General features: G+C 38.1%; 1 protein-coding gene across 3 annotated transcripts in view; it reads left to right on the forward strand.

Moving 5' to 3' along the window:
• The window catches only part of MLLT3 (MLLT3 super elongation complex subunit), a 240987-nt gene that overhangs the window by 169782 nt on the left and 51125 nt on the right, over window positions 1-20080 (forward strand). For all 3 annotated transcript variants that reach the window (XM_031449634.2, XM_031449637.2, XM_064490170.1), the window contains one exon: window positions 4053-4751. In XM_031449634.2, the coding sequence (XP_031305494.2) occupies window positions 4053-4751 (699 nt within the window). The remainder of the gene's footprint in view (window positions 1-4052; window positions 4752-20080) is intronic.

Here is a 20080-nt window from a genome sequence, read left to right on the forward strand (position 1 = left end):
TTCCGGCTGTCTAGCTGTTACTGTCCTTTCTTCTCATTTCCAGTGTCACAAATGAGAAGTCCAATGTTAATTTGATTATTTTTTAATATTAAGTAATTGTTCTTTTTGGTGATTTGTAAGGTTTTCTTTTTAGGCTTAAAGTTTAGGAATTTTAGTGTGATGTTCTTGAACATGTGCCTTTTCCCTCATTAGTCCTGGCTAGGTCTTGGAGAGCCCTGTTAAGTTTGCAATTCAGTCTTTCCCTAGTTCAGGAAAATTGTCTTTCATATTACTTTAAATATTGCCTCTCTTCTATCTTTTCCTTTTCCCTCTTCTGCAGACTCTTTGGAAACTCTTCTTATGGTTGGTATGTTAGTTAAGTTGCCTTAATCTGTTCTTCAAGTCTTTTTTGTTTTTCCGTTATGATTTTCCTCTCTTTGTATTTTCAGTTTATGCCTTGAGATGTCTTCCAGTTGGTCCTTCATTCATTCTAATTGACCAGTTAGAGTCCATCTTCTCCTTTAATTTACCTACTGAGTTATTCATCTTGAAAATTTTACTTTTTAAATTTATTTTGAGTTATTAAAAACTGTAGAAATTATTTTTTGCTCTCCACTTGACTCTCCTTAGGTAGTCATGCTATTTTTGACTTCAGTATTTCATCTCTATCCTTCAAGAGATCTGTTAGGTCTGCCCTCTCCCACTCTCTCTTATCATTAGGCATGCCATTTATATGTGTGTTGGGGTTCAGGTCAAGCTGCTAGGGGACCTTAGGTTGTTTTAATCCTGTAAGGGATGGAAGGTACCGGCATGTCAGCCTTCACCGTATCAGCAGGCATGTTGTGTCTTTCATGTGTACTTGGAGGACTCTGTCTTCCTTCTGGTCTTCTTGCATTCCCAGCCTCAAGAGTAGAGGAGACTCTACCCTCTCCTTCCTCCTGAGTGCCCCCTGAGCACCTTTGGGGCCAGGGAGATTGGCCACATTTGTGCAGTTATCTATGTGTCAAACTATCTTGGGTCTTGCTTGGAGCCCTACACCAGCTGTCTCTCAAGATGCTTGTAATCCCATGGCCACATTCTTCAGGCCGCACTCACTACCTGCCATCCCCTGGATATGACCAGTTCAAGGGGGATGAGTGGGTTGGATTTTGGATTGAGGTGGGAGAAGGTAAGTCAAATCCAAAGTTCTTTCTCTCCTCAGAATCCTTTTATATTTTATTCTTAGCCTCAGTTGGGATTTTATCCCTCTGTGCCATTTTCATGTGTTTAATGGCATTACAGATGAAATTTCTATTTTGAAAGCCTATCTTTGACTCATGGTTTTCCCCATCCCTTCCTATGCATAACATCTTGGATAATACTAGTTTTTAGAAAGTGTCCTTTTAAGATGCACTTTGGATGCGTATAAAGAGTATACTGGTCTGAGATAAATAAAACTCTCCAGAGAGAGTTTATCTGTCCATATGCAAATTTTATTGAACAAGATGTAAATTATCTGAATATCTTACACAACACAGAAGCCAGTTAGAGTAGGACAGAGACGAAATAGGTAGATGAAGAAACAGGAGCTGGAGAAAGAATCAGCTTTGGGTTATCAGTGATGCTAGGAAGAAGACAGGGAGATAACATGGAAATTGAAAGTCACATATAATCATTATTATCTTGGCCAACAGTTGCAACCCGCTCTTTTAAGCCATCTACTGGACTTACTGACAAGTAGTATTTGAAGAAATTATAAACTAAAGGGACCCATTCTGTTCCAGAAAATTAAAATAGGAAAGCATTCAGTAGACTCTCAGTGGATGAAAGAAAATACTGTACACTATATTGACAAGTTGTAAAGTTAGTACAAGTCTATGTATATTTATGTTTAAACAGTCGTTTGTCTTAAATATTTGAGATTTGAATTATGCACACGTGCTCTTCCTAATACTGATATTCAGTTTATCCTAATCAGCCTCAGGCAAAGAGAATTTGAATTATACAACATGTGTAAGCTTCACATTGAATGGCAATTAGTCTGTGCTGTTTAGTGGCACTTAATATTGAGGTTAATGGTTAAGTAAAAAAATTTAAAAAGCCCGTGACTTGATTCCCAGTATATATGGGATAGGTAGGCTGAGAATCAGTAAAAGATTTTATTCTGTGTCAGTAACAATTTAATTCCTGACTTTGTGTCTAAGCCTCTGTTTTATATTTATTACATGTGTGAATATGGAGTCAGGTGACATCCATTTGAACTTCGCCATTTATCACAGGCCCAGGCCAAAGAAAATGTAGCCCTCTAGAACAGAATCCATTCTCTCACCTTTTTGTTATTTTCTAAATTTTTATTTGTCTGGCATATTGTCATGGAATCTGTTTATCTTCTTAACTCTGAGTTGCGTTAGCTTAAAGAAGGCTTTTTGGTGAAGTGGAAGGAGCAAGAATGGTTGGGTCACTTGCTTGTACCAAGATTTGTTGGGTGGGTGAAAAGGTGACAGTAGGCTTTTAATACTCAGACCAACATGAGGAGTAAAATGTTATAAAATTTCTGGAGTTTTGAACTTAACATCATATGTATGCAGTCGACACAAGAGCTTGAACTTTCTATGTTGTATAACACTGTGTACTTTGCCTTAAGAATTCTAGTTTGTCCTACAAAAGGAGTTTAAAAATAAATCAAGAAAGGACTGCTATAGAAATTGTTTTCTGGGGGTGGGGGAGTGCCGAAATGTTGCTATTTTTAAATGCTTAACACTAGAAAGTATGTTGGTAGGTTGAAATTTGTATATTTTTAAAAATTATATTTACAAAAATATATGTAATACTCCATGAAGGTGGAGCATTTAACAGCAATGCTTGGGTGTTCTAGAGCCATAATTGGAATACTGATTGCAAATTGCCAAAATTCAGTGGGTCGACAAAGCAATTAAAAAAAATCTCAAGGATATTAGATTTCGAAATGTTCTCCCTTAATTTAGTCTGTCCATTATACTTTATTTTGATTATTCATAGTATTGCTTAACATGCCAGGAAATGTCTTGTAATAGAATTTATAAAATACTGTCTTTTTGATAATAGGAATATGCACTGTCTTTAGTGTTCTGTTTTAAAATCTCAGATTAAGTGGTTAACTCTTTCCTCATGATACTCAAGAGTAATTGCCAAAGACTTTTCAGTCCATTAGATGACCATTAGGTGAAATCTTTGTTCTGCTAGACTTTTCTTTTCTTTTCTTTGCTGGTGGATGGGAGATGTATCCCTTAAGGGAACAAATTTAGTCAGAAGAAAAAAAGCTTTTTATCTTTATTATTATTATTATTATTATTATTATTATTATTATTATTATTATTATTATTATTTTATTTCCTTTTGGGGTCTTGTGATTCTTTATATTAAAAAGTCATTTAAAATTTAATATCATCTGGCCTCGCATTGTGACCCTTGGCTGTTTTCTACCTCCTGTTCAATCTTTGCTGTAGCTGGATGCTGCTCCCCAAATATAATCAGTACTTTAATCTCTCATTGTTTTAGTTCATTCTAGTCCCTGGTCTTCAAGTATTCTTTTATCCTTCTCTTTCTAGTAATTGCCTGCTTATCCTTGAGGATCTAACTGAGGTGTTAATTCTCCATAATTTTCTGAATTATTCTCTCCATCCTCCAACAGAATCAGTTACCTCTCTTCTTTGTGTTGGGATAGCCCTTTATAGGTGGCTCCGACAACAACTATGAATCACAGATGTGTCATCGTTATTAAGAGTGGGGGCCATGTGTTATCCAGCTTTGTCTCTTCTAGGACAGGCATGTAGTGAACATTTGTTGAACTGAAATGTTTAGAACGCCATGCTTGTCATGATTAAGAAGACAGCTTGCCTCATTAAATTCCCCGATCACAGTAGCCTGCACTCACTGCCCTTCGCCCACCCTGCTCCCACCTGTTCTATTGTGGCTGTCGGTTTCCATTAAAATGCACTTGGGAGCCTTCTGCACTGGATCGCTTTGCGTAGTCGCTCCGGTGCATGGAAGCTGGCTGTGGGGTCTTCCTTGACGTTCTGTTCTGAGAGTTTCGCTTTCTTCCCGCCTTTCTGCAGGACCCTAACCGGAGCATCCATACCAGCAGCAGCAGCAGCAGCAGCAGTTGTAGCAGCAGCAGCAGCAGCAGCAGCAGCAGCAGTAGTAGCAGCAGCAGCAGCAGCAGCAGCAGCAGTAGCAGCAGTAGCAGCAGCAGCAGCACCAGTTTCTCAAAGCCTCACAAATTAATGAAGGAGCACAAGGAAAAGCCTTCTAAAGACTCCCGAGAACATAAAAGTGCCTTCAAAGAACCTTCCAGGGATCACAACAAATCTTCCAAAGAATCCTCTAAGAAACCCAAAGAAAATAAACCACTGAAAGAAGAAAAAATCGTTCCGAAGATGGCCTTCAAGGAGCCGAAACCCATGTCAAAAGAGCCAAAACCTGACAGTAACTTACTCACGATCACCAGTGGACAGCAAGATAAGAAGGCGCCCAGTAAAAGGCCCCCCATTTCAGATTCCGAAGAACTCTCGGCCAAAAAGAGGAAAAAGAGTAGCTCAGAGGCTTTATTTAAAAGTTTTTCTAGTGCACCGCCGCTGATACTCACTTGTTCCGCTGATAAAAAACAGATAAAAGATAAGTCTCATGTCAAGATGGGAAAGGTCAAAATTGAAAGTGAGGTGTCTGAGAAGAAGAAATCAACTTTACCGCCGTTTGATGACATTGTGGATCCCAATGATTCCGACGTGGAGGAGAACATGTCCTCTAAATCTGATGTGAGTAGTCTGCTCGGTTTTCCTCCTTTCCCTGGTCAGTTGGCAGGTTTTATTTCAGATAGCTTCAGGATAAAGACAGAGGAAGGAAAATGACGGTCGAACCATAAAATGGTAGCCTGGAAATGAATATCCTTAACTAATGGAAAGGAAACGAAATCATTAAGGAATCTGCAGATGTGTAGGCTGTGATTTAAGTTGTTAAAGGAAAAGTATGTTCCAGGGTACAATAACGGGTCATTTGAATAGCAGCAGAAGAATCTAGATGCTCATTGGAGCTTAGTTACTGTGCTTTTCAGTGATTGCTGATTTAGGAAAGTGAGAAGAATGCAAAATAAAAGTAGAATGCACCAGAAAATAAATTTTAAAAAGAAACAGAAATATAACAGAGTGCAGCTATAATGTTGATCTTTTTGATCAGTGGAATGAAGTAATTTGCTTCCATAGATTGAAAACTGGTAATAGTATTTTTTTCCCCATAGTTAATTGAGGCAAAAAGTGATGTAATAATTTACTGTTTATTTAAAATGTAAAATTTGATACATTGTAATGTATATATGTGTCATGCAACCAGGTTGTGATATTTTGAAAATGAAATATTTAATTTTTTTTCCCTGTCATATAGCCACTAATTTGGAAGAGCCAGGGTGTGTGATCTTCATTACAAGTTTTGCTGATGGGTAGGATTATCTTTTGTAGATTCCTAAAAGACCATCTAGCCATCTAATACCCCCACCCTCAAAGTTATTTGATACTGAGATTTAAACTTATGATTACAAATTTCTCAGAGTTGAAAGGGATTTTCAGGTTATCTACTCTAACCTCCCCTACCAGTGTAAGAAATCTTACACTTCTAGTGACAGAACTGTTAGTGATTCAAGTATTTCATTCTATTTCTGGAGAATAAGTATTATTTACTATGAAATTATCTCCTTCCTATTTTTCTCTAACTTTGACCTTCTACTGTTACTCATCAGTCATCATCAGTCCCAATAACCTCCTTAATTTGAGTTGTCTGTTTCTAGACGATGGTCAAGGAGGACATCTGGCTAAAAATTGCTGGCAGTTTTAGGATACTTCTCTTTCTGCCCCATAAGGAAGCTCCACCAAAGTTCCCAGTTCAAATACTGGCAAGGGGTAGAAGGCCTTAGCAGACTTTCTCTGCATTTATACTGCTCTGGGTAGAAAGCCAGCTGGGGTGAGGACGTGGCATCAGTACCAATCCCTCCCTAGTCATCCAGACTCCACCTCCTCCCTCCGACTCTCTGTAGTTAATCTCAAAATTGTAATAGAAGATCAGATTAGGGGCCAAGTAGTATATAAAATACTGGAGCTTGGGTAATTTGTTCCAGTGCTTGGTAAAGGCCTTCTAGTGATGGTTTGTGAAATGGAAATGAAAGCTAATGGGTTTGTCCCAGTGTCTTAAGCATTTATTTTTCCTCCTTTGCTTTTTACCTCTCCTCTTAATTCAAAACTTGCTCTTAATGCAGATGTTCCTTGAAACTTTTTTTGTATGTTTGCTTTTTATTTCAAATCACCTTGAGATGTTCACTGATGCTGTTGGGGTGTGATTGTCTGTCCTTCCATAATCTGACATGTTGCGATTCTTCTAGAACAGAGGTTTTCAAATGGTAGTTCGTGATTTACTGGTGAGCCATGAAATCGATTTAGCATGTTATCACTAGTATTAAAAAAAAGAAAATCAGAATACATTGTAATTAGTATGGGTGAGTAATGGTTTCTGAAAATTTTATTTCAGAGACTGTGTGTATTTCTGATAGTAGGCTATGGTCAGAATTTTGAAAGGCACCTTTCTTGAATTTTTGCTGATTTGTGAGAAGACCAAATGGCTTTTATAAAGCACTATTGAAGGCTCTTTCTACATGAAATTATCATAGATCATCTTCCTCTTTAGATAATTCTGTGTATTCTTATTTTTTGTTTGTCGTTTGCTCCCTCCCTTTTCTATGTAAGGTATGGCTTTTCTTTTCCTAAACTTCATGTTCAACTTGATAGATTTATTTAAAGCAATACCTTGAAAAATGTTCTGGAATGAAGAGTTAGAATTGTAATGTTGTACAATAGGTAGCAAATTTTCCAAATGATTTATGACATGCTAGAGCTGTATATCCAGTGGTCCTAATAGGAGTTTTTGTAATGTGCTTTACCTATCATTACAGAAACAGCCTCTAAAGACTTCTGGGTATTATTTGGGTATAAAACCCAACAACTGTACTTTCCTTACCGGTTTTCTGGTAGTAATGCTTTTATTGTTGCTGCTATTGGCTTAATTCTCTATGTAGGTGGTAGAACAGAAGAGAATTGACAAAAGTGGTTCCAAGTGTGCCAGGGCCCAAAAGACTTTCTGTGAATAAAGAAGAATAAAAGAGGGCTGAAACTCCCTTTATCCAATGGTAAAGGTAGCCTTTGTTTGGCCTTTCTCCTACCTGGTGTCCCTCCTGGGGGTAAGACCTAAGGAACAGGAAGCAGTTGTAATGGAGAGCACTAAACAGCTCATTGCCTCCCTTGGCAAGGAACTGATTGGATAGCTTGGGACAGGCCCAATTTCAGGGGACACCCTTCACATTGTCCTGGTGGTGAGTGTGTCTGTGTCTGAGTAAGTGAGATCAGATGATCTGATCTGTCTAGGGACCTTTCCAGCTTCATTATTTGATGATGAGCCAGATTTATATTCATTTGTGGAGGGTTGTTTCAGACATAGCAGGCAGAGATCAAGGGCTTTGGAAACAGAAGAAAGACACAGAAAGAAACTGGATGAGTGTGAAGAAGTAGGAAGGGCCAGGGAAAAAAGATTATTTACCTGGTATGTCTGTGAAGAAATCATCTCACCTTGGTATAGGTTGGCTACAATTAAGGGGATGAACTTTTTAAAGAAGTGTTTCCATAATTAGATTCAGCTTTTATATAAAAATAAAAATCAATGCTATTAAGATGGATTAGGAAGCTTAGATCATTGAATATATGTTTATATGCCTGCATTTTTTGAGGGATCACTTACTTGTTGATACGTAAGTAAGTAGGTAGTAAAGTAATCAAGTAATTAGGAGTCTCACTCCGGTGTCAGACAGGCTGTGATTTGAATCCCAGCTCCACCAGTGATCTTGGACAAACAATTTGACTTTCCGTATTTCTTAGTTTCTTCTTTTGTGAAATAGAGATCATAATAGCACTTAAATTGTAGGATGATTGTGAAAATAGTCAATCTGAGTAAAGCATTTAGCACACTAATCAAAAAATGTTAGTGAGCCGTTATTACGATTTGGCTTCTGGCAGTCTTTGTACCCTATAACTTTGAAAGAGATCTTTTGATGTTCAGAAATACTGCAGAATTCTAGTGTCCTGTTTCAAGTGTGGGGGGTAGTACTTGAAATATGTCACATTGCTCTGAGTTTTGTCTTGAGGAGGTACATGGCCTTGATACTGGTATGCACGTGTAACATGGTAACTGGAAAAATACAGGACAAAGCATCTCAGTTTTAAATCAGAAGTTAAGCCAAAGTTTCCCAGGATCTTTTTAATTAAATGAGATAAAGGGCAAGGACTTACCTAGCACTGCATTGGTAAGCACTTGAGAGGTTTTATTTTTTATTTTTTAATTTTTTAACATTTTTTATTGACTTTTTCCATCCTTTCACTCTCAATCTATTTGTGTTCTTCTCCCTAAAGTGAGTCTCTTGTGTGTGGCGTATTGAAGGTTCTTGCGTTATTATCCAGTCTGCCACTCTACATCTTTTGACTGGAGCATTTAGTCCATTAACATTTACAGTAATTAATGATAGATGTGTGTTTATTGCCATTTTGAACTTATTCTTGCAGTTGATTTGGTATTTCCTCTTTGTTCTTTTCTTCTTCGTTTTGTAGTTTGGTATTTTCCTTTGTATTATCTTGGATTTTATTTAGTTTTTGTTTTTATTTAGTTTTTTGTGACTCACTTGTAAGTTTTTGGCTTGTGGTTACCCTTTTTTGTAAGTCTATTAACCCATTAGTATAACTGTTTGTATTAAACAGATAGTAATATAATCTCAAACCCATCCTACCGAGAACAAAAAATTAAAAAAAAAACAAAACTCTATTTCCTTGCTTCCCTCTCCCACTCTTAATGATTTAGATGTCTTCTTTTACAGTTTTGTGTTTATTCTATTTGTAATTCATGATAGTTATCACCTTTCCAGTTACGAGTTTCTCATTTTTGTGGCATCCTGCTTCTTTTCTACTTAGAGTAGACCTGTCAATATTTCTTTTAGCATGGGTTTAGTGTTGCTAAACTCTTGTAGTTTATGCTTGTCTGTGAAATTATTTCTCTCTCCTTCTATTCTAAAGGATAGCCTTGCTGGATAGAGTATCCTAGGCTGCATCTTTTTTTCATTCAGGGCTTTGAATATATCTTGCTACTCCCTTCTGGCATGTAGTGTTTGTGTAGACAAGTCAGCTGAGAGCCTTATGGGGGTTCCCTTATAACTCACTCTCTGTTTTTCTCTTGCTACCTTTAGGATCATTTCTTTATCCTTGACTCTGGCCATCTTGATTATGATATGTCTTGGTGTGGGTCTATTTGGGTTCTTCCTGTTTGGGACCCTCTGCGCCTCCTGTACTTGGATATCTGATGCTTTCTTTAGGTTTGGGAAGTTTTCAGTCATGATTTCTTCAAATACCTTTTCAATCCCCTTTGTTCTTTCTTCCCCACTGGAACCCCTATTATGCGTAGATTGGCACACTTATATTATCCCATAGGCCCCTTATATTGTTTTCATTGTTTTTTATTTGTTTTTCTCTCAGCTGTTCTGATTGGGTGCTTTCTGTTGTCCTGTCTTCTAGGTCACTTATTTGTTCCTCTGCATTATCTCGTCTGCTTTGTACAGCCTTTAGATCAGCTCTCACCTCAGCAAATGAGTTTACCAGTTCTACTTGGCTCTTCTTTATAGCTTCAATTTCATTTTTAACATATTTTATATCTCTAAACACTATCTCTTTTAGTTCCTTTAGTACTTTGATCACTCCATTTTTGAAATCTTGATCTAGTAGGCCATCAATGTCTATTTCCTTGATCGTGCTTTCAGGGGATTTCTCTTGATCTTTTAATTGGGAGTGGTTCCTCTGCTTCTTCATATTGCTCACATCTCTCTGGCATCGTGGCTTAAGAGTATCAGTTACCTATTGTGGTCCTTAAGACTTTATTTATTTATCTATCTAAAACCTATGCAGGAATAAAACTTTTAAAAAAAGAGAGAGAATTTTAAAAGAATGGAGAAAAAAAAAGGTTTGAAAACAGTGTATAATCAATAATAGAAGAACAAGTTGAAGCAGAATAGCAATTGTGTTGAGACATCTTTTAAAAACCTTTAAAAAAAGGAGAAAAAAAATCACAAAACAATATTTGAAATATGTGTATAATCAAAAACAGGAGATTAAAACCAAGAGAAATATAAATGAAATGAGATGGATTTCTTAAAAATAATAAAAATTAAAATATTTTAAAAGAAAAATTTTGAAGGGATTAAAACTGGAGACATGTACAATTGTTTAAAAAGTAAAATTTTAAAAGGCAATAGAAAATAGAACAGATTTTTAAAAAAGATAAAATAAGAGAATTTTAAAAGAAGGGAGAAAAAGAGGTTTGAAAACTGTATAATCAATAATAGAAGAGCAAGTTGAAGCAGAACAGCAATCGAATTGAGACATCTTTTAAAAACTTTTTAAAAAGGAGAAAAAAATCAAAAACCAATATTTGAAACCTGTGTGTAATCAATAACAGGAGATCAAAACCAAAAGAATTAAAAATGAAATGAGGTGGATTTTTTAAAAATAATAATAATAAAAAGGTTTTAAAAGAAAAATTTAAAAGGGATTGAAACTGTAGACATATACAGTTGCTTAAAAAGTAAAAATTAAAAAGGTAATAGAAAATAGAACAGATATAAAAAAGATTAAAAAAAAAAAGGTATGTGTTCTCCTGGATACTGTGTGCTCTTAATGATTTTATCGAGAAGTCTTTCTGTCTTCACCCTGTTTTGCGAACTCAGCTTGCTATTTCCAGAGGCCCTCTGTTGGCGCCCTCATCTGTGCTGCTCCCAGTGCCTGTCGGCAAGCAGATTGCGCCCTCTCCCAATGCTGGGTCAGGTGCTGAGCTCTTACCCGGTGGGCAGGTGGGTCACTCCCCTTCCTGATGCCAGTCAGATGCTGCACTTGCGTGAGGCAGGTGGGCGGATTGCGTCCCTTTCCAGCACGGTGGTGGTCAGGTGCTGCGTTCCTGCCAGGAAGGTGGGTGGCAACCCGCCCTTTGAGAATTTTTAAAATTGTTGTTACTATTAAAAGAAGATATCCTAAAAAACTGATTTATCTTTGGATTACTACCTATATGGCTGAAAGAATAATTTTTAAATAGGATTTGCAATTCCTAAAATGCTTCTCATTTCATATAGAAATCTAATATTGTCACATGAAAGTGCATCAGGATTTTCCTCTACAGAAGAATTTAGAAGGTTGGGGTGGACAGTGGGTGTGGTGGCGGGTAGGGAGGCAGAGGGGACTGTTTTCCAGTGTGTGAGCATTTAGCAAATACTGAAAACAAGATAAGGGCGTATCTTTGTTATGTATGTAAATGTTAGCATTAAGATTATTTTACATTCAAGAACTTAGGTAATTCCCATTAGAGTGAAGCTGCTCTTGGTTTAGGAATTCATCTTTTTGTGGTCATTTATGGCAAATGGCTGTTTCTAACTAGTGACTGGCACTAACTAGGAGCTAGAAAGGGTGAGGATCTGAGAGTATCTGGATCAACTAAAAGTTTGTAATTGTGGTCTGTATTAACCTGTATAAATTTTAATTGACAATGAAAGAAGAAAATCTTTCACTCTTCCTGTAATTCGCTGGTTTTTGTTTTTCACAGCTCTCTGCTTGTAAAGAGAAGTTTATTGCATTGATCTTATTTGTCCTCTGAGGAAGTTTGGTATTCACAGCAGAGAAGGAGGGGAAAACAGTAAAAGCAAATTGAAATAACCATTTATGATGGAATTCGGTTATGGTAGTAATTTCCTTATCATTGCCTTCACTTTTTTACCTTGCTTTGTAGACATTTAATTGTCATTTGAAAGTGCAGAAGTTAGAAGTTTTAATTATCTTTCCTCGTAAATGGGCAGACTACATTTGGTAAAATGTTACATACTTCAACCTGCAGTGTGAGAAATGAGATGGTAATCGTGTCTTGATAGCTTGGCTTACCAAAGTGTTTTTGTGGATAAAATCTTGCGGGAGAAAGATGAAATCTCATCACATGGAATGTTTTTTTCCTGAGGGTGGGTGGTAGTTCAGATACAGGGTAAAGACTTCAAACCACCTTAGCAGAAATGTCTTTGGGAAAGAAAAAAAAGGCGAAGGAAAAAGAAACTTCCCTTCTTTTGTGGTGCCTCATTTCCTCCCGCCCCACCCTGTCCCTTGCCCTGCTTACACGTCTGGAGTTGGCAGTAAATGTCCTGCTGTTGAAACACTGGCCTGAAGGTTTTATGTGATGGAAGATTGTCACAGTCAGAGAAGAAGGTCTTTATTGTGTTTCCAAAGTGGCTTTTTAATGACTTGTAATTCCAGCACATGCGAGAGCTGTGAAATCTGTAAGGATGGTGAGCGAGCAGCTGGGGAGGCCACGTATTAAAAGGGTGCCCTGACTCTCCGGGGGCAGGGTGGGGGTGATCTAGTTCTGGAGTCCTCTTCATTTAATAACTGGAGGTCAGCATACCTGAAAGGATACAGGTTTTCCTTGGGTAGGTGTTGCCCAGTGTGGGACATTCATGAACACAACGGGCAGACAGTTAACTTCGCTGGATGCATGGAGATATTTCACCTGCCATGTTTTCTGATGCTTGGTTGGTTGTTATCGGTGTTAGATGTGAGCAGATGGAGGAGGGTACAGGCTAGCCAGTCAATTGTTGATTTATTTAGTCATCTTCCTCACTTATTCCCTAAAATTTGAAGCAATCAAAAGGAAGATTTTTTTTTTTTTTAAACCGAGTTAGAACCTCTTTCTCTTCCTTGTTTGGGTACCACATTCAGTCCTAAAGGCTTTTCAGTTTTTAAGTTAAATAATTCCTTTGTATCCCTTAGGTAGCGGAGGGTCACAGACAGACAGGGGGCCCTTTCAGTGCAGGGTAAGTTGTCATCAGTAATTGCTAATACTCAGCATTTTCACTTGCTTGTATTGAACTTTAACTCTCCCCCCAATAAATGTCCTGAGCCTCCTTCAGGAAAGCTGCATTGCCTAGTCAGTGCATTGTTGTTTCTTACCCTAGGGCCCATGATCTTTATGTAATTGTCCCATCTGTCATCTTGAGACACAAAGTCAAAGATGCAGCTCAGCATGGTCTTTGCACGACTAAATTTACCATCATCAGGATGCCTCATGTCTGTAGCTGAAGACTCTTATTATCCCCATTTTACAGATGGGGAAACCGAGGCTCAAAGGTTAAGAAACTTGCCCCAGGTTGCCATGTTTATACATGGTAGAGCCAGAATTTGATCCTACTTAGTAGGGAGTGCACCCAAGAGAAATTTTGGGGTAAACCCCATCTTATTTTCCCAGGAATTCATGTTATAATTGTAGGGATGTTTTACTTATGAATCATATTTCTTTGCCCTGCCTGTTGGTGTGGGCTTTACCAACAGCTTTCCAGAGGTGACAAGTTGGCCTCATAGGTGGATTTAGCATACAGTCAGAACTGAGGCAAGTGCTCTGAAACATCCAGGAACCTCTAACTTCTAATCCGTATTTGCTTAAAGTAAGATAGACCCTCACAGTTCTGGATTTAACATTATTATAATGTATCATCAGTGCCATTTCCCTGCTCCCAGAATTTTCCCCACTTGTTTTTGTGTGAGAATTTATGTTTAACAGAGCTGAGCTGCAGTATCGAGCTTTCCCAGAAGGTGCCACCAAATAACAAATGGTATCCTCCAGTTTGAAGATTCCTTCTTTTTGAATCTTCCAGTTACGTTTAGTTATTTCGTTTTATAATGTCTCTAAGGTATTCAGAATGTCAGCTGTGCTTTCTTTGAATTAGGAGACAAGATAATGCAATGGATTAGGTAGAGGGTAGTTTTCTTTTGGTGTCTATGTAATTATTTAACCAAGTTTGAGAAATTGTTCTCAGTGGGTAACAATTTATGACTGTAAACTTTCAAGCAGTGTCAAGGTCCACAAAGAAAAATCACCCCTAAGAGGCTTCTTTAGGTCACTAGAGGTGACTGCATAGTGAGATGTTCCCAGATAAAGTCAAAGATCCTTTTATTAGGTGGGAGAAAATGGAAAAGCATTTAGTAAAGTGTTTGGAGACAAGAGAGTTTCGCCTTTGAATTCTGAAAACATAGAGGATGGGGATGTGTGGGGGTGGGGATAGGGAGAAATATTCAGAGTTGGAGACACAGAGAAAAGGAAATTTCCTTGCCTCACTCGGTCACGGGAAGAGAATGTGTGTATGGCGTCCTCAGATAGTCCTTCAATTCCTTTGGGACCTCAGAATCACAGTACTGTTTTTGGAAAATTAAATTGTTGACCCTTGCTTTACTTTGTGACCCTTCTGTTTTTGTTTTAAATATGATAAAACCATCATGTCACTTTGGGTAACTGCAAACATTTCCTTCTAAACATGTGTAATTGTTTTTAATATTCTTTGATTACTTTCATCTTGTTTAATAATATTTGAAAATACTTACATAATAGGAACTCTTACATATAAACACTGTATTAGGTGGTACAGATGGAACAAAATTAGAATTTAGGTTGAGCTTTGAAGAGGGGAAGACATGAATTAGTGGAGGTGAGGAGTAGGTGGGAGAAGAAGGCAAGAATTCTTTTATTTTGTTTTATTTTTATTATTGAAGTATAGTTGATTTCCAATGTTTCAGGTGTACAGTAAAGTGATCCAGTTATCCATATATATATATGTATTCTTTTTCAGATTCTTTTCCATTATAGGTTATTACAAGAAATTGAATATAGTTCCCCATGTTATACAGTAGGTCCGGAGAAGGTATTCTTGATTGGAGGAAACAACAACTGTTGACAAATGTGGACAAGTCTGTGTTGTCCTTACTGAAAAGGAAGAGAGGTCTTCTGCATGAATCCCTGCAGTTAATTTAGCAAACTGGTTTGTCAGGAGTGAGGGAACCTCACGCGACTCTGATCCATGTGAGGTGCGTGCTGGACACTTTCACTCCACACCCTCTTATTCAATCCATGCAGTGTGTGAGGGAGCTTTTTCCCTCATCCTGCAGATGTGGCAGCAGCAGAGCTAGAATCTGAATCCAGATCTAATGCCAAAGCCCACCCTTTTTTGTGCTGTACCAACCATAAACCTTGTTGAGAGAGAAATCGCATCAAATTAAAACTACTGTGATACTGATTAAAGCTTTTCAAGAAAAAAATGCAATTAGCAGCACTAACTTTCCCACCCTCTGGCTTCCTCTGACCCTCTGATCGTGGTATCACAGTTCAGCGAAAGGGGAGAACAGTAAGTAAGCTATCTGTGGCCACAATACTTGAGTGCTCGGCTGTGAGTAATGGCAGCAAGGGGACCTGGCTATGATTTCCAAAATGCTGATCAGCTCATGTTTTACATCATTTCCTAAGAAGCAGAATTGCAGAAAGTGGTGCCTTAGAGTCTCTCCAAGGGCGCTTGTGCACCAGTGTGCCGGCTAACAAGGTTTCTTCACACAGCTGGTACTAGGGGCCAGGCCACGGCCAGGGTCACTGCGAGAGCCACCGTCTGCCGCATCACACTGTCTCGTACGCGTGGAGGATACAAAGAAGGAATCTAGGCCCCCTCATCATTGAACACAGCCATGCCTGGCTGATGAACTATCTCACCTTCCTGGGCCCAGGAGAGGTGGTCCAGGAGGCGTGGTCCTCGAGCATACGCTCAGAATCAAAAGACTAGACAGGACCAGCTTACTAGTGGTGGACTGTAAAATGGGGACTTTAATGACAGTGATGAGGTTATAGACGTAAACTGCCACTCAGGTATTTAATTCAAGCAAAAATATTAATGATGCTGTAGACAAAGATTTACTTTTTCGTTGGGCAGTTTGTGAACTGTATTTTATGAAGGCCTGATGTTCGTGGGTGTTCTTGTAAAGATTAAGAGGCAGAGCTGCAGTCCAGGAATTTTGTTCGTGATTTATAATCCACGGCCACCGCATATTTTTTACTCCAGCACATGTTTCTAAAATGGCATTTTCCACTTGGCCTAACCTTGGGTCGTATTGGGAATCAGAGTCTTGCTGAGAGTCTACCCTAGTTAAAAATGTTTAGTATCTAAAAACTCTACTCCAGGTGACCTGACACATTTTCAGTATTATAAATTGCTTCCTCCATTTTCACGTGTTTGGTTTTTTTTATTCTTTCTCATTGCTTTCCAGGATTATTTTAATTAAAGGTGAACACCAAACTTACTTTGTGATGGGTTGTTTTAAAGTGCTAGGTTATCTGATCATCTTAGGTGAGAGTCATGCCTTACATTTGCTTAGCAAGCCTGCCTTCCTTGTCCAGCAACTTTTCAGAGACTTGCAATAAGTCCCTTCCCCCTGCTTTTAAAGATAAGGCACGCATAGTCCTCCTTGTATTGTGAAATAAAACCAACGAGTCTCATAGTTTAGTCCCCAAAAACTAAGGTTTGAAGGAAGGAGGTGGTGGGTCCCCCGTTGCCATCTTTTTATCCTCATCATGTTAATAGCACCATTCTCTCTTGTCTCTCCTTCTAAAACCTTCCAAAGGTTACTATGGACTCTTCTAAAGATGTAAGACCAAGTTTGGAAACCCAGGAACATCGATTTTTAATATAGCATTTACCTGATGATTTAGGAAATCATAGGATTTTTAAAGCAATAAGAGATTTCAGAAATTTCCTTACAACTTTCATTTTGCAACAGAGAACTTGAGGTCCAGTTTCATAACCTGCCCAAGATTGGGATGCTCTCATTGCCCAAAAAACAAAGGCCCTGGGATGCAAGTCCTCAGCAGGTGTGCCATTATCATTTCCAGCTAAAACAGTATACAGTCCTTCGCACATCCCTCACTGCTTTTCCCAGACTCTCCTTCACTTGAACATCTTAACCTGCTTCCTCATGAGTGGTGTATGCCCACCAGGCATAAGACCTCTTGGCCCTGCATCTCAGTCTAGGGCCCTTTGTTGAATGAACCTTACATTTCATATCCTCAGCAGAATCCCAGCTGAAAAGCCTCATGCCATGTCTAAGTAAGGGGAGGATGTGAGTCTCAGTGGACATTACAGAGATTTACTGGTGAAAAATTTGATAGACCTGTTCCCTGCTCATCCTTGACCAGATTAATCATGGTTTGATGTATTTCAGGGGAAAAAATAAATCACTAGAACAGAACAGAAAATGACACATTTAGGTACCTGGCAAATCAAAAGTCTTAATATTGTTAAATAATAAAAACATGGAAAGAGCTTTAAAAACCTCCAGTATAAATGAAGATTTTACTTGGACAAGCTGATATCCTCAACACTTGAAACTTGAATCTTATTCCCTCTCCCTCTCCCTCTCCAGTATCTTCAGTATGTGCCTGTGTGTTCTTTTGTTCCCCTTGGTCTCTCTACAGACATGCCGAGGCCTCCCTCACGCCACATGCTGCCTCCAGCTTTCCAATTAGCCCTGATGCTCTTCAGTCTGTAGCCCCATCATTTCCTTTCCTTTACTGACAGACATCTCAAAAGCTCCCTTATTCCTCAGCCCATGGTGGTCAGGTGTCTGCTGCTCTTGGAAACTATTTTTAAACTACCACTGGGAAAGGTCACTGGTGCCAGATTCTCATGTAGAAAACATCTTCTAAGCACTGGGTTTTACCTTTGTGGCATCTTTGACTTACTTTTCTGTCCTATTTCTTGGCCCTGTTGTACTTCCTCTGATCCCCCTACTCATTCTCCATGTCTCCTTTGTCAGCTCCTCTTCCCCCACCCCCCTTGAGTTCTTTTCTTTTCTGTTGTATAATCTTCCCCTGGACAATCACTTATCTGCCTCCTGTCTCTTCCCCTTCTCAGACCTTTTCTATATAACTCTCTAAAACACAAATTCTGGAAGGAAATACACAAAAGGATATAAAACAACTAGTTAAAATGGTATTCCGGGTCATTTTCAAAACATTATCTTTATTTTTTTTAACACCTCTATTGTGATATCAAAATATTATGTTTAATGTTGCCATTTTTGAACAACATCTCATTATTTCAAAACCTCAGATCCTATGTGGGCTAAATACTAAATTCTCTTTGGCATTGCTTTTTTTTCTTTTTATAATCTCTTATTACGGGGAATTTCAAATATATATAAAATATGCAGAATAGTATAATGTATAATAAACACCCCATTCATTCATAACTCAGCATAACTCAGCTTCAAGAATTATAAACTGATGGTCAATCTTGTTTCAACTGTAGTGCGATCTACTTTTCCTCCAGTATAAATTTTTAATAAAATTCTAGATGTCATATTAATTCATTCATAGATATTTCAATGTGAATCTCTAAAAGATATGAATTAAAAAAAAAACAGAACTAAAATATCACTCATTCTGAACAAATTAGTAATTCTTAATATCAAATATCTAGTCACTGGGCAATTTTCCAATGGAATCAAAATGTCACAAATTTCCTTTTTGTTCTTACAGTTTGTTTGAATCAGGATCCAAATAAGGTCCACATCTTGCAATTTGTAAAAATGTCTTTTACGTCTCTTTTAATCTATAGGTCCTCTGTCATCTCTTTTTTCATGTCAAAGTGGAAGAAAAAAAAAAACTAGGTGGTTTGCCTTATAGAATTTCTCAGTTTGGAGTTTGCTGATAGTATCTTTATGGTGTATTTTCTGTAAATTAGGAGTACGGCTAGATGTAGGTTAGGGTTTTGGTTTGGGGGCAAGATTGTTTCATGGATAGAGTTGTTTTCTTTCATCAGGAGGCCTGGAAAGTCAGGTTCTCTCCTTTTTTGTGAGGTTAGCACCCACTGGTGCTCATGCATTAATTCATTAGGGATTGTGAATTGGCGGTACTTTTATTCTACCATTCTGTCTTCATTTATCAGCCAGAACTCACCTACCAAAAGAAACGCTTCCTCTTCTACCTTTGTTTAACCAGCAGTTAGTTTGTATAGGAAAAGTAAAACATGGTGGTTGCTTCTTTCCCTTTTAAAAAACAAGAAACAAAAAACAGTTTTCGAAAGAATGGGTTTGTTTCCCTAGCATCCTTCAACAATGGCTAGTTTTTTTTTTAAGCATTGCTTTTAAGACTTCTTTAATCTGACCCTTCCACCCTTATCTTTCTTTGCTCTCGCTTATACTTCAGAGATCCTAAAATATTAGCCGCCTTTGGTTCCTTGATCATTCCACGCTGTTTTATGCACTAGTGAAATATCCTTGGTCCTTTATGACCTGGTTAATAGTCTCCTTTTCTTTGAAGCTTTTCTAAATAATCTGCCCCACTTAGATGAATCCCCCATCCTTTGTGCTTCTCCATTAACAGTTTATTTATACTTTGATTGTAGTTGTTATTCTCACATAGTAAAGTGTTTTTCTCCTGACCGATAGGGTGTTTGAGGGCAGATACAGGCTCTTAACTGTCTGATTTCTCAGTTCTTTGCATTGTGCCTGGCACTTAATTGGTGCTCAACAAATGTGGAGTTAAATGATGCCAAGATTTATTTATACTTAGGTATTTATGTGTGTATAATTAAGACTTCTCTTAACTAATTTATATATTTACAGTTGAGGTGTCTTAACTATAAATACATCCAAGCGGTCAAGAAATGTGCTACGTGGCCCGTCCCCTTTCTGAAGGGAGAGTAGACAGGCCACTACGAATGGGAGAGCTCCCTGGATAAACAGGACAAGTCCTGGCCTTCTCAGAGGCTCTCAGTTCAGGGTATAAGCCACCCTTCTGTGAAGAAGTTCATACATCAGAATCTTGGGGTAAATTGGAGGCCAACGTAAGCAAGTTTTATCAGTAGGATTGCACTTCACCTGTCTCTACAGGACTTTGCCTTTGTGTTGGAGGACGTCAACTAGCCAAGGAGTGTGGTGCTCTTAAAAACTCCCACAAAACAGCCTTTTTTAAACTGATTCTACCATGAAGAGTATTAAACCACAAAAATAATAAAGGGGAGTCTAGGACCACAAATTAATCTTTTATTGAGACAGCAGAGGGATGTCAGAATCTAAAATCCCAAAACATTTGCTTCTGTATTTTAAAAAAGCAAATAGTTTTCAGAGAAATTTCAATAACAGGATGTTGAAGTGAAAGAAATTTCTGCCTCCCT

The sequence above is a fragment of the Camelus dromedarius genome, chromosome 10 (genome assembly GCF_036321535.1).
Source record: "Camelus dromedarius isolate mCamDro1 chromosome 10, mCamDro1.pat, whole genome shotgun sequence".
NCBI lineage: Eukaryota > Metazoa > Chordata > Mammalia > Artiodactyla > Camelidae > Camelus > Camelus dromedarius.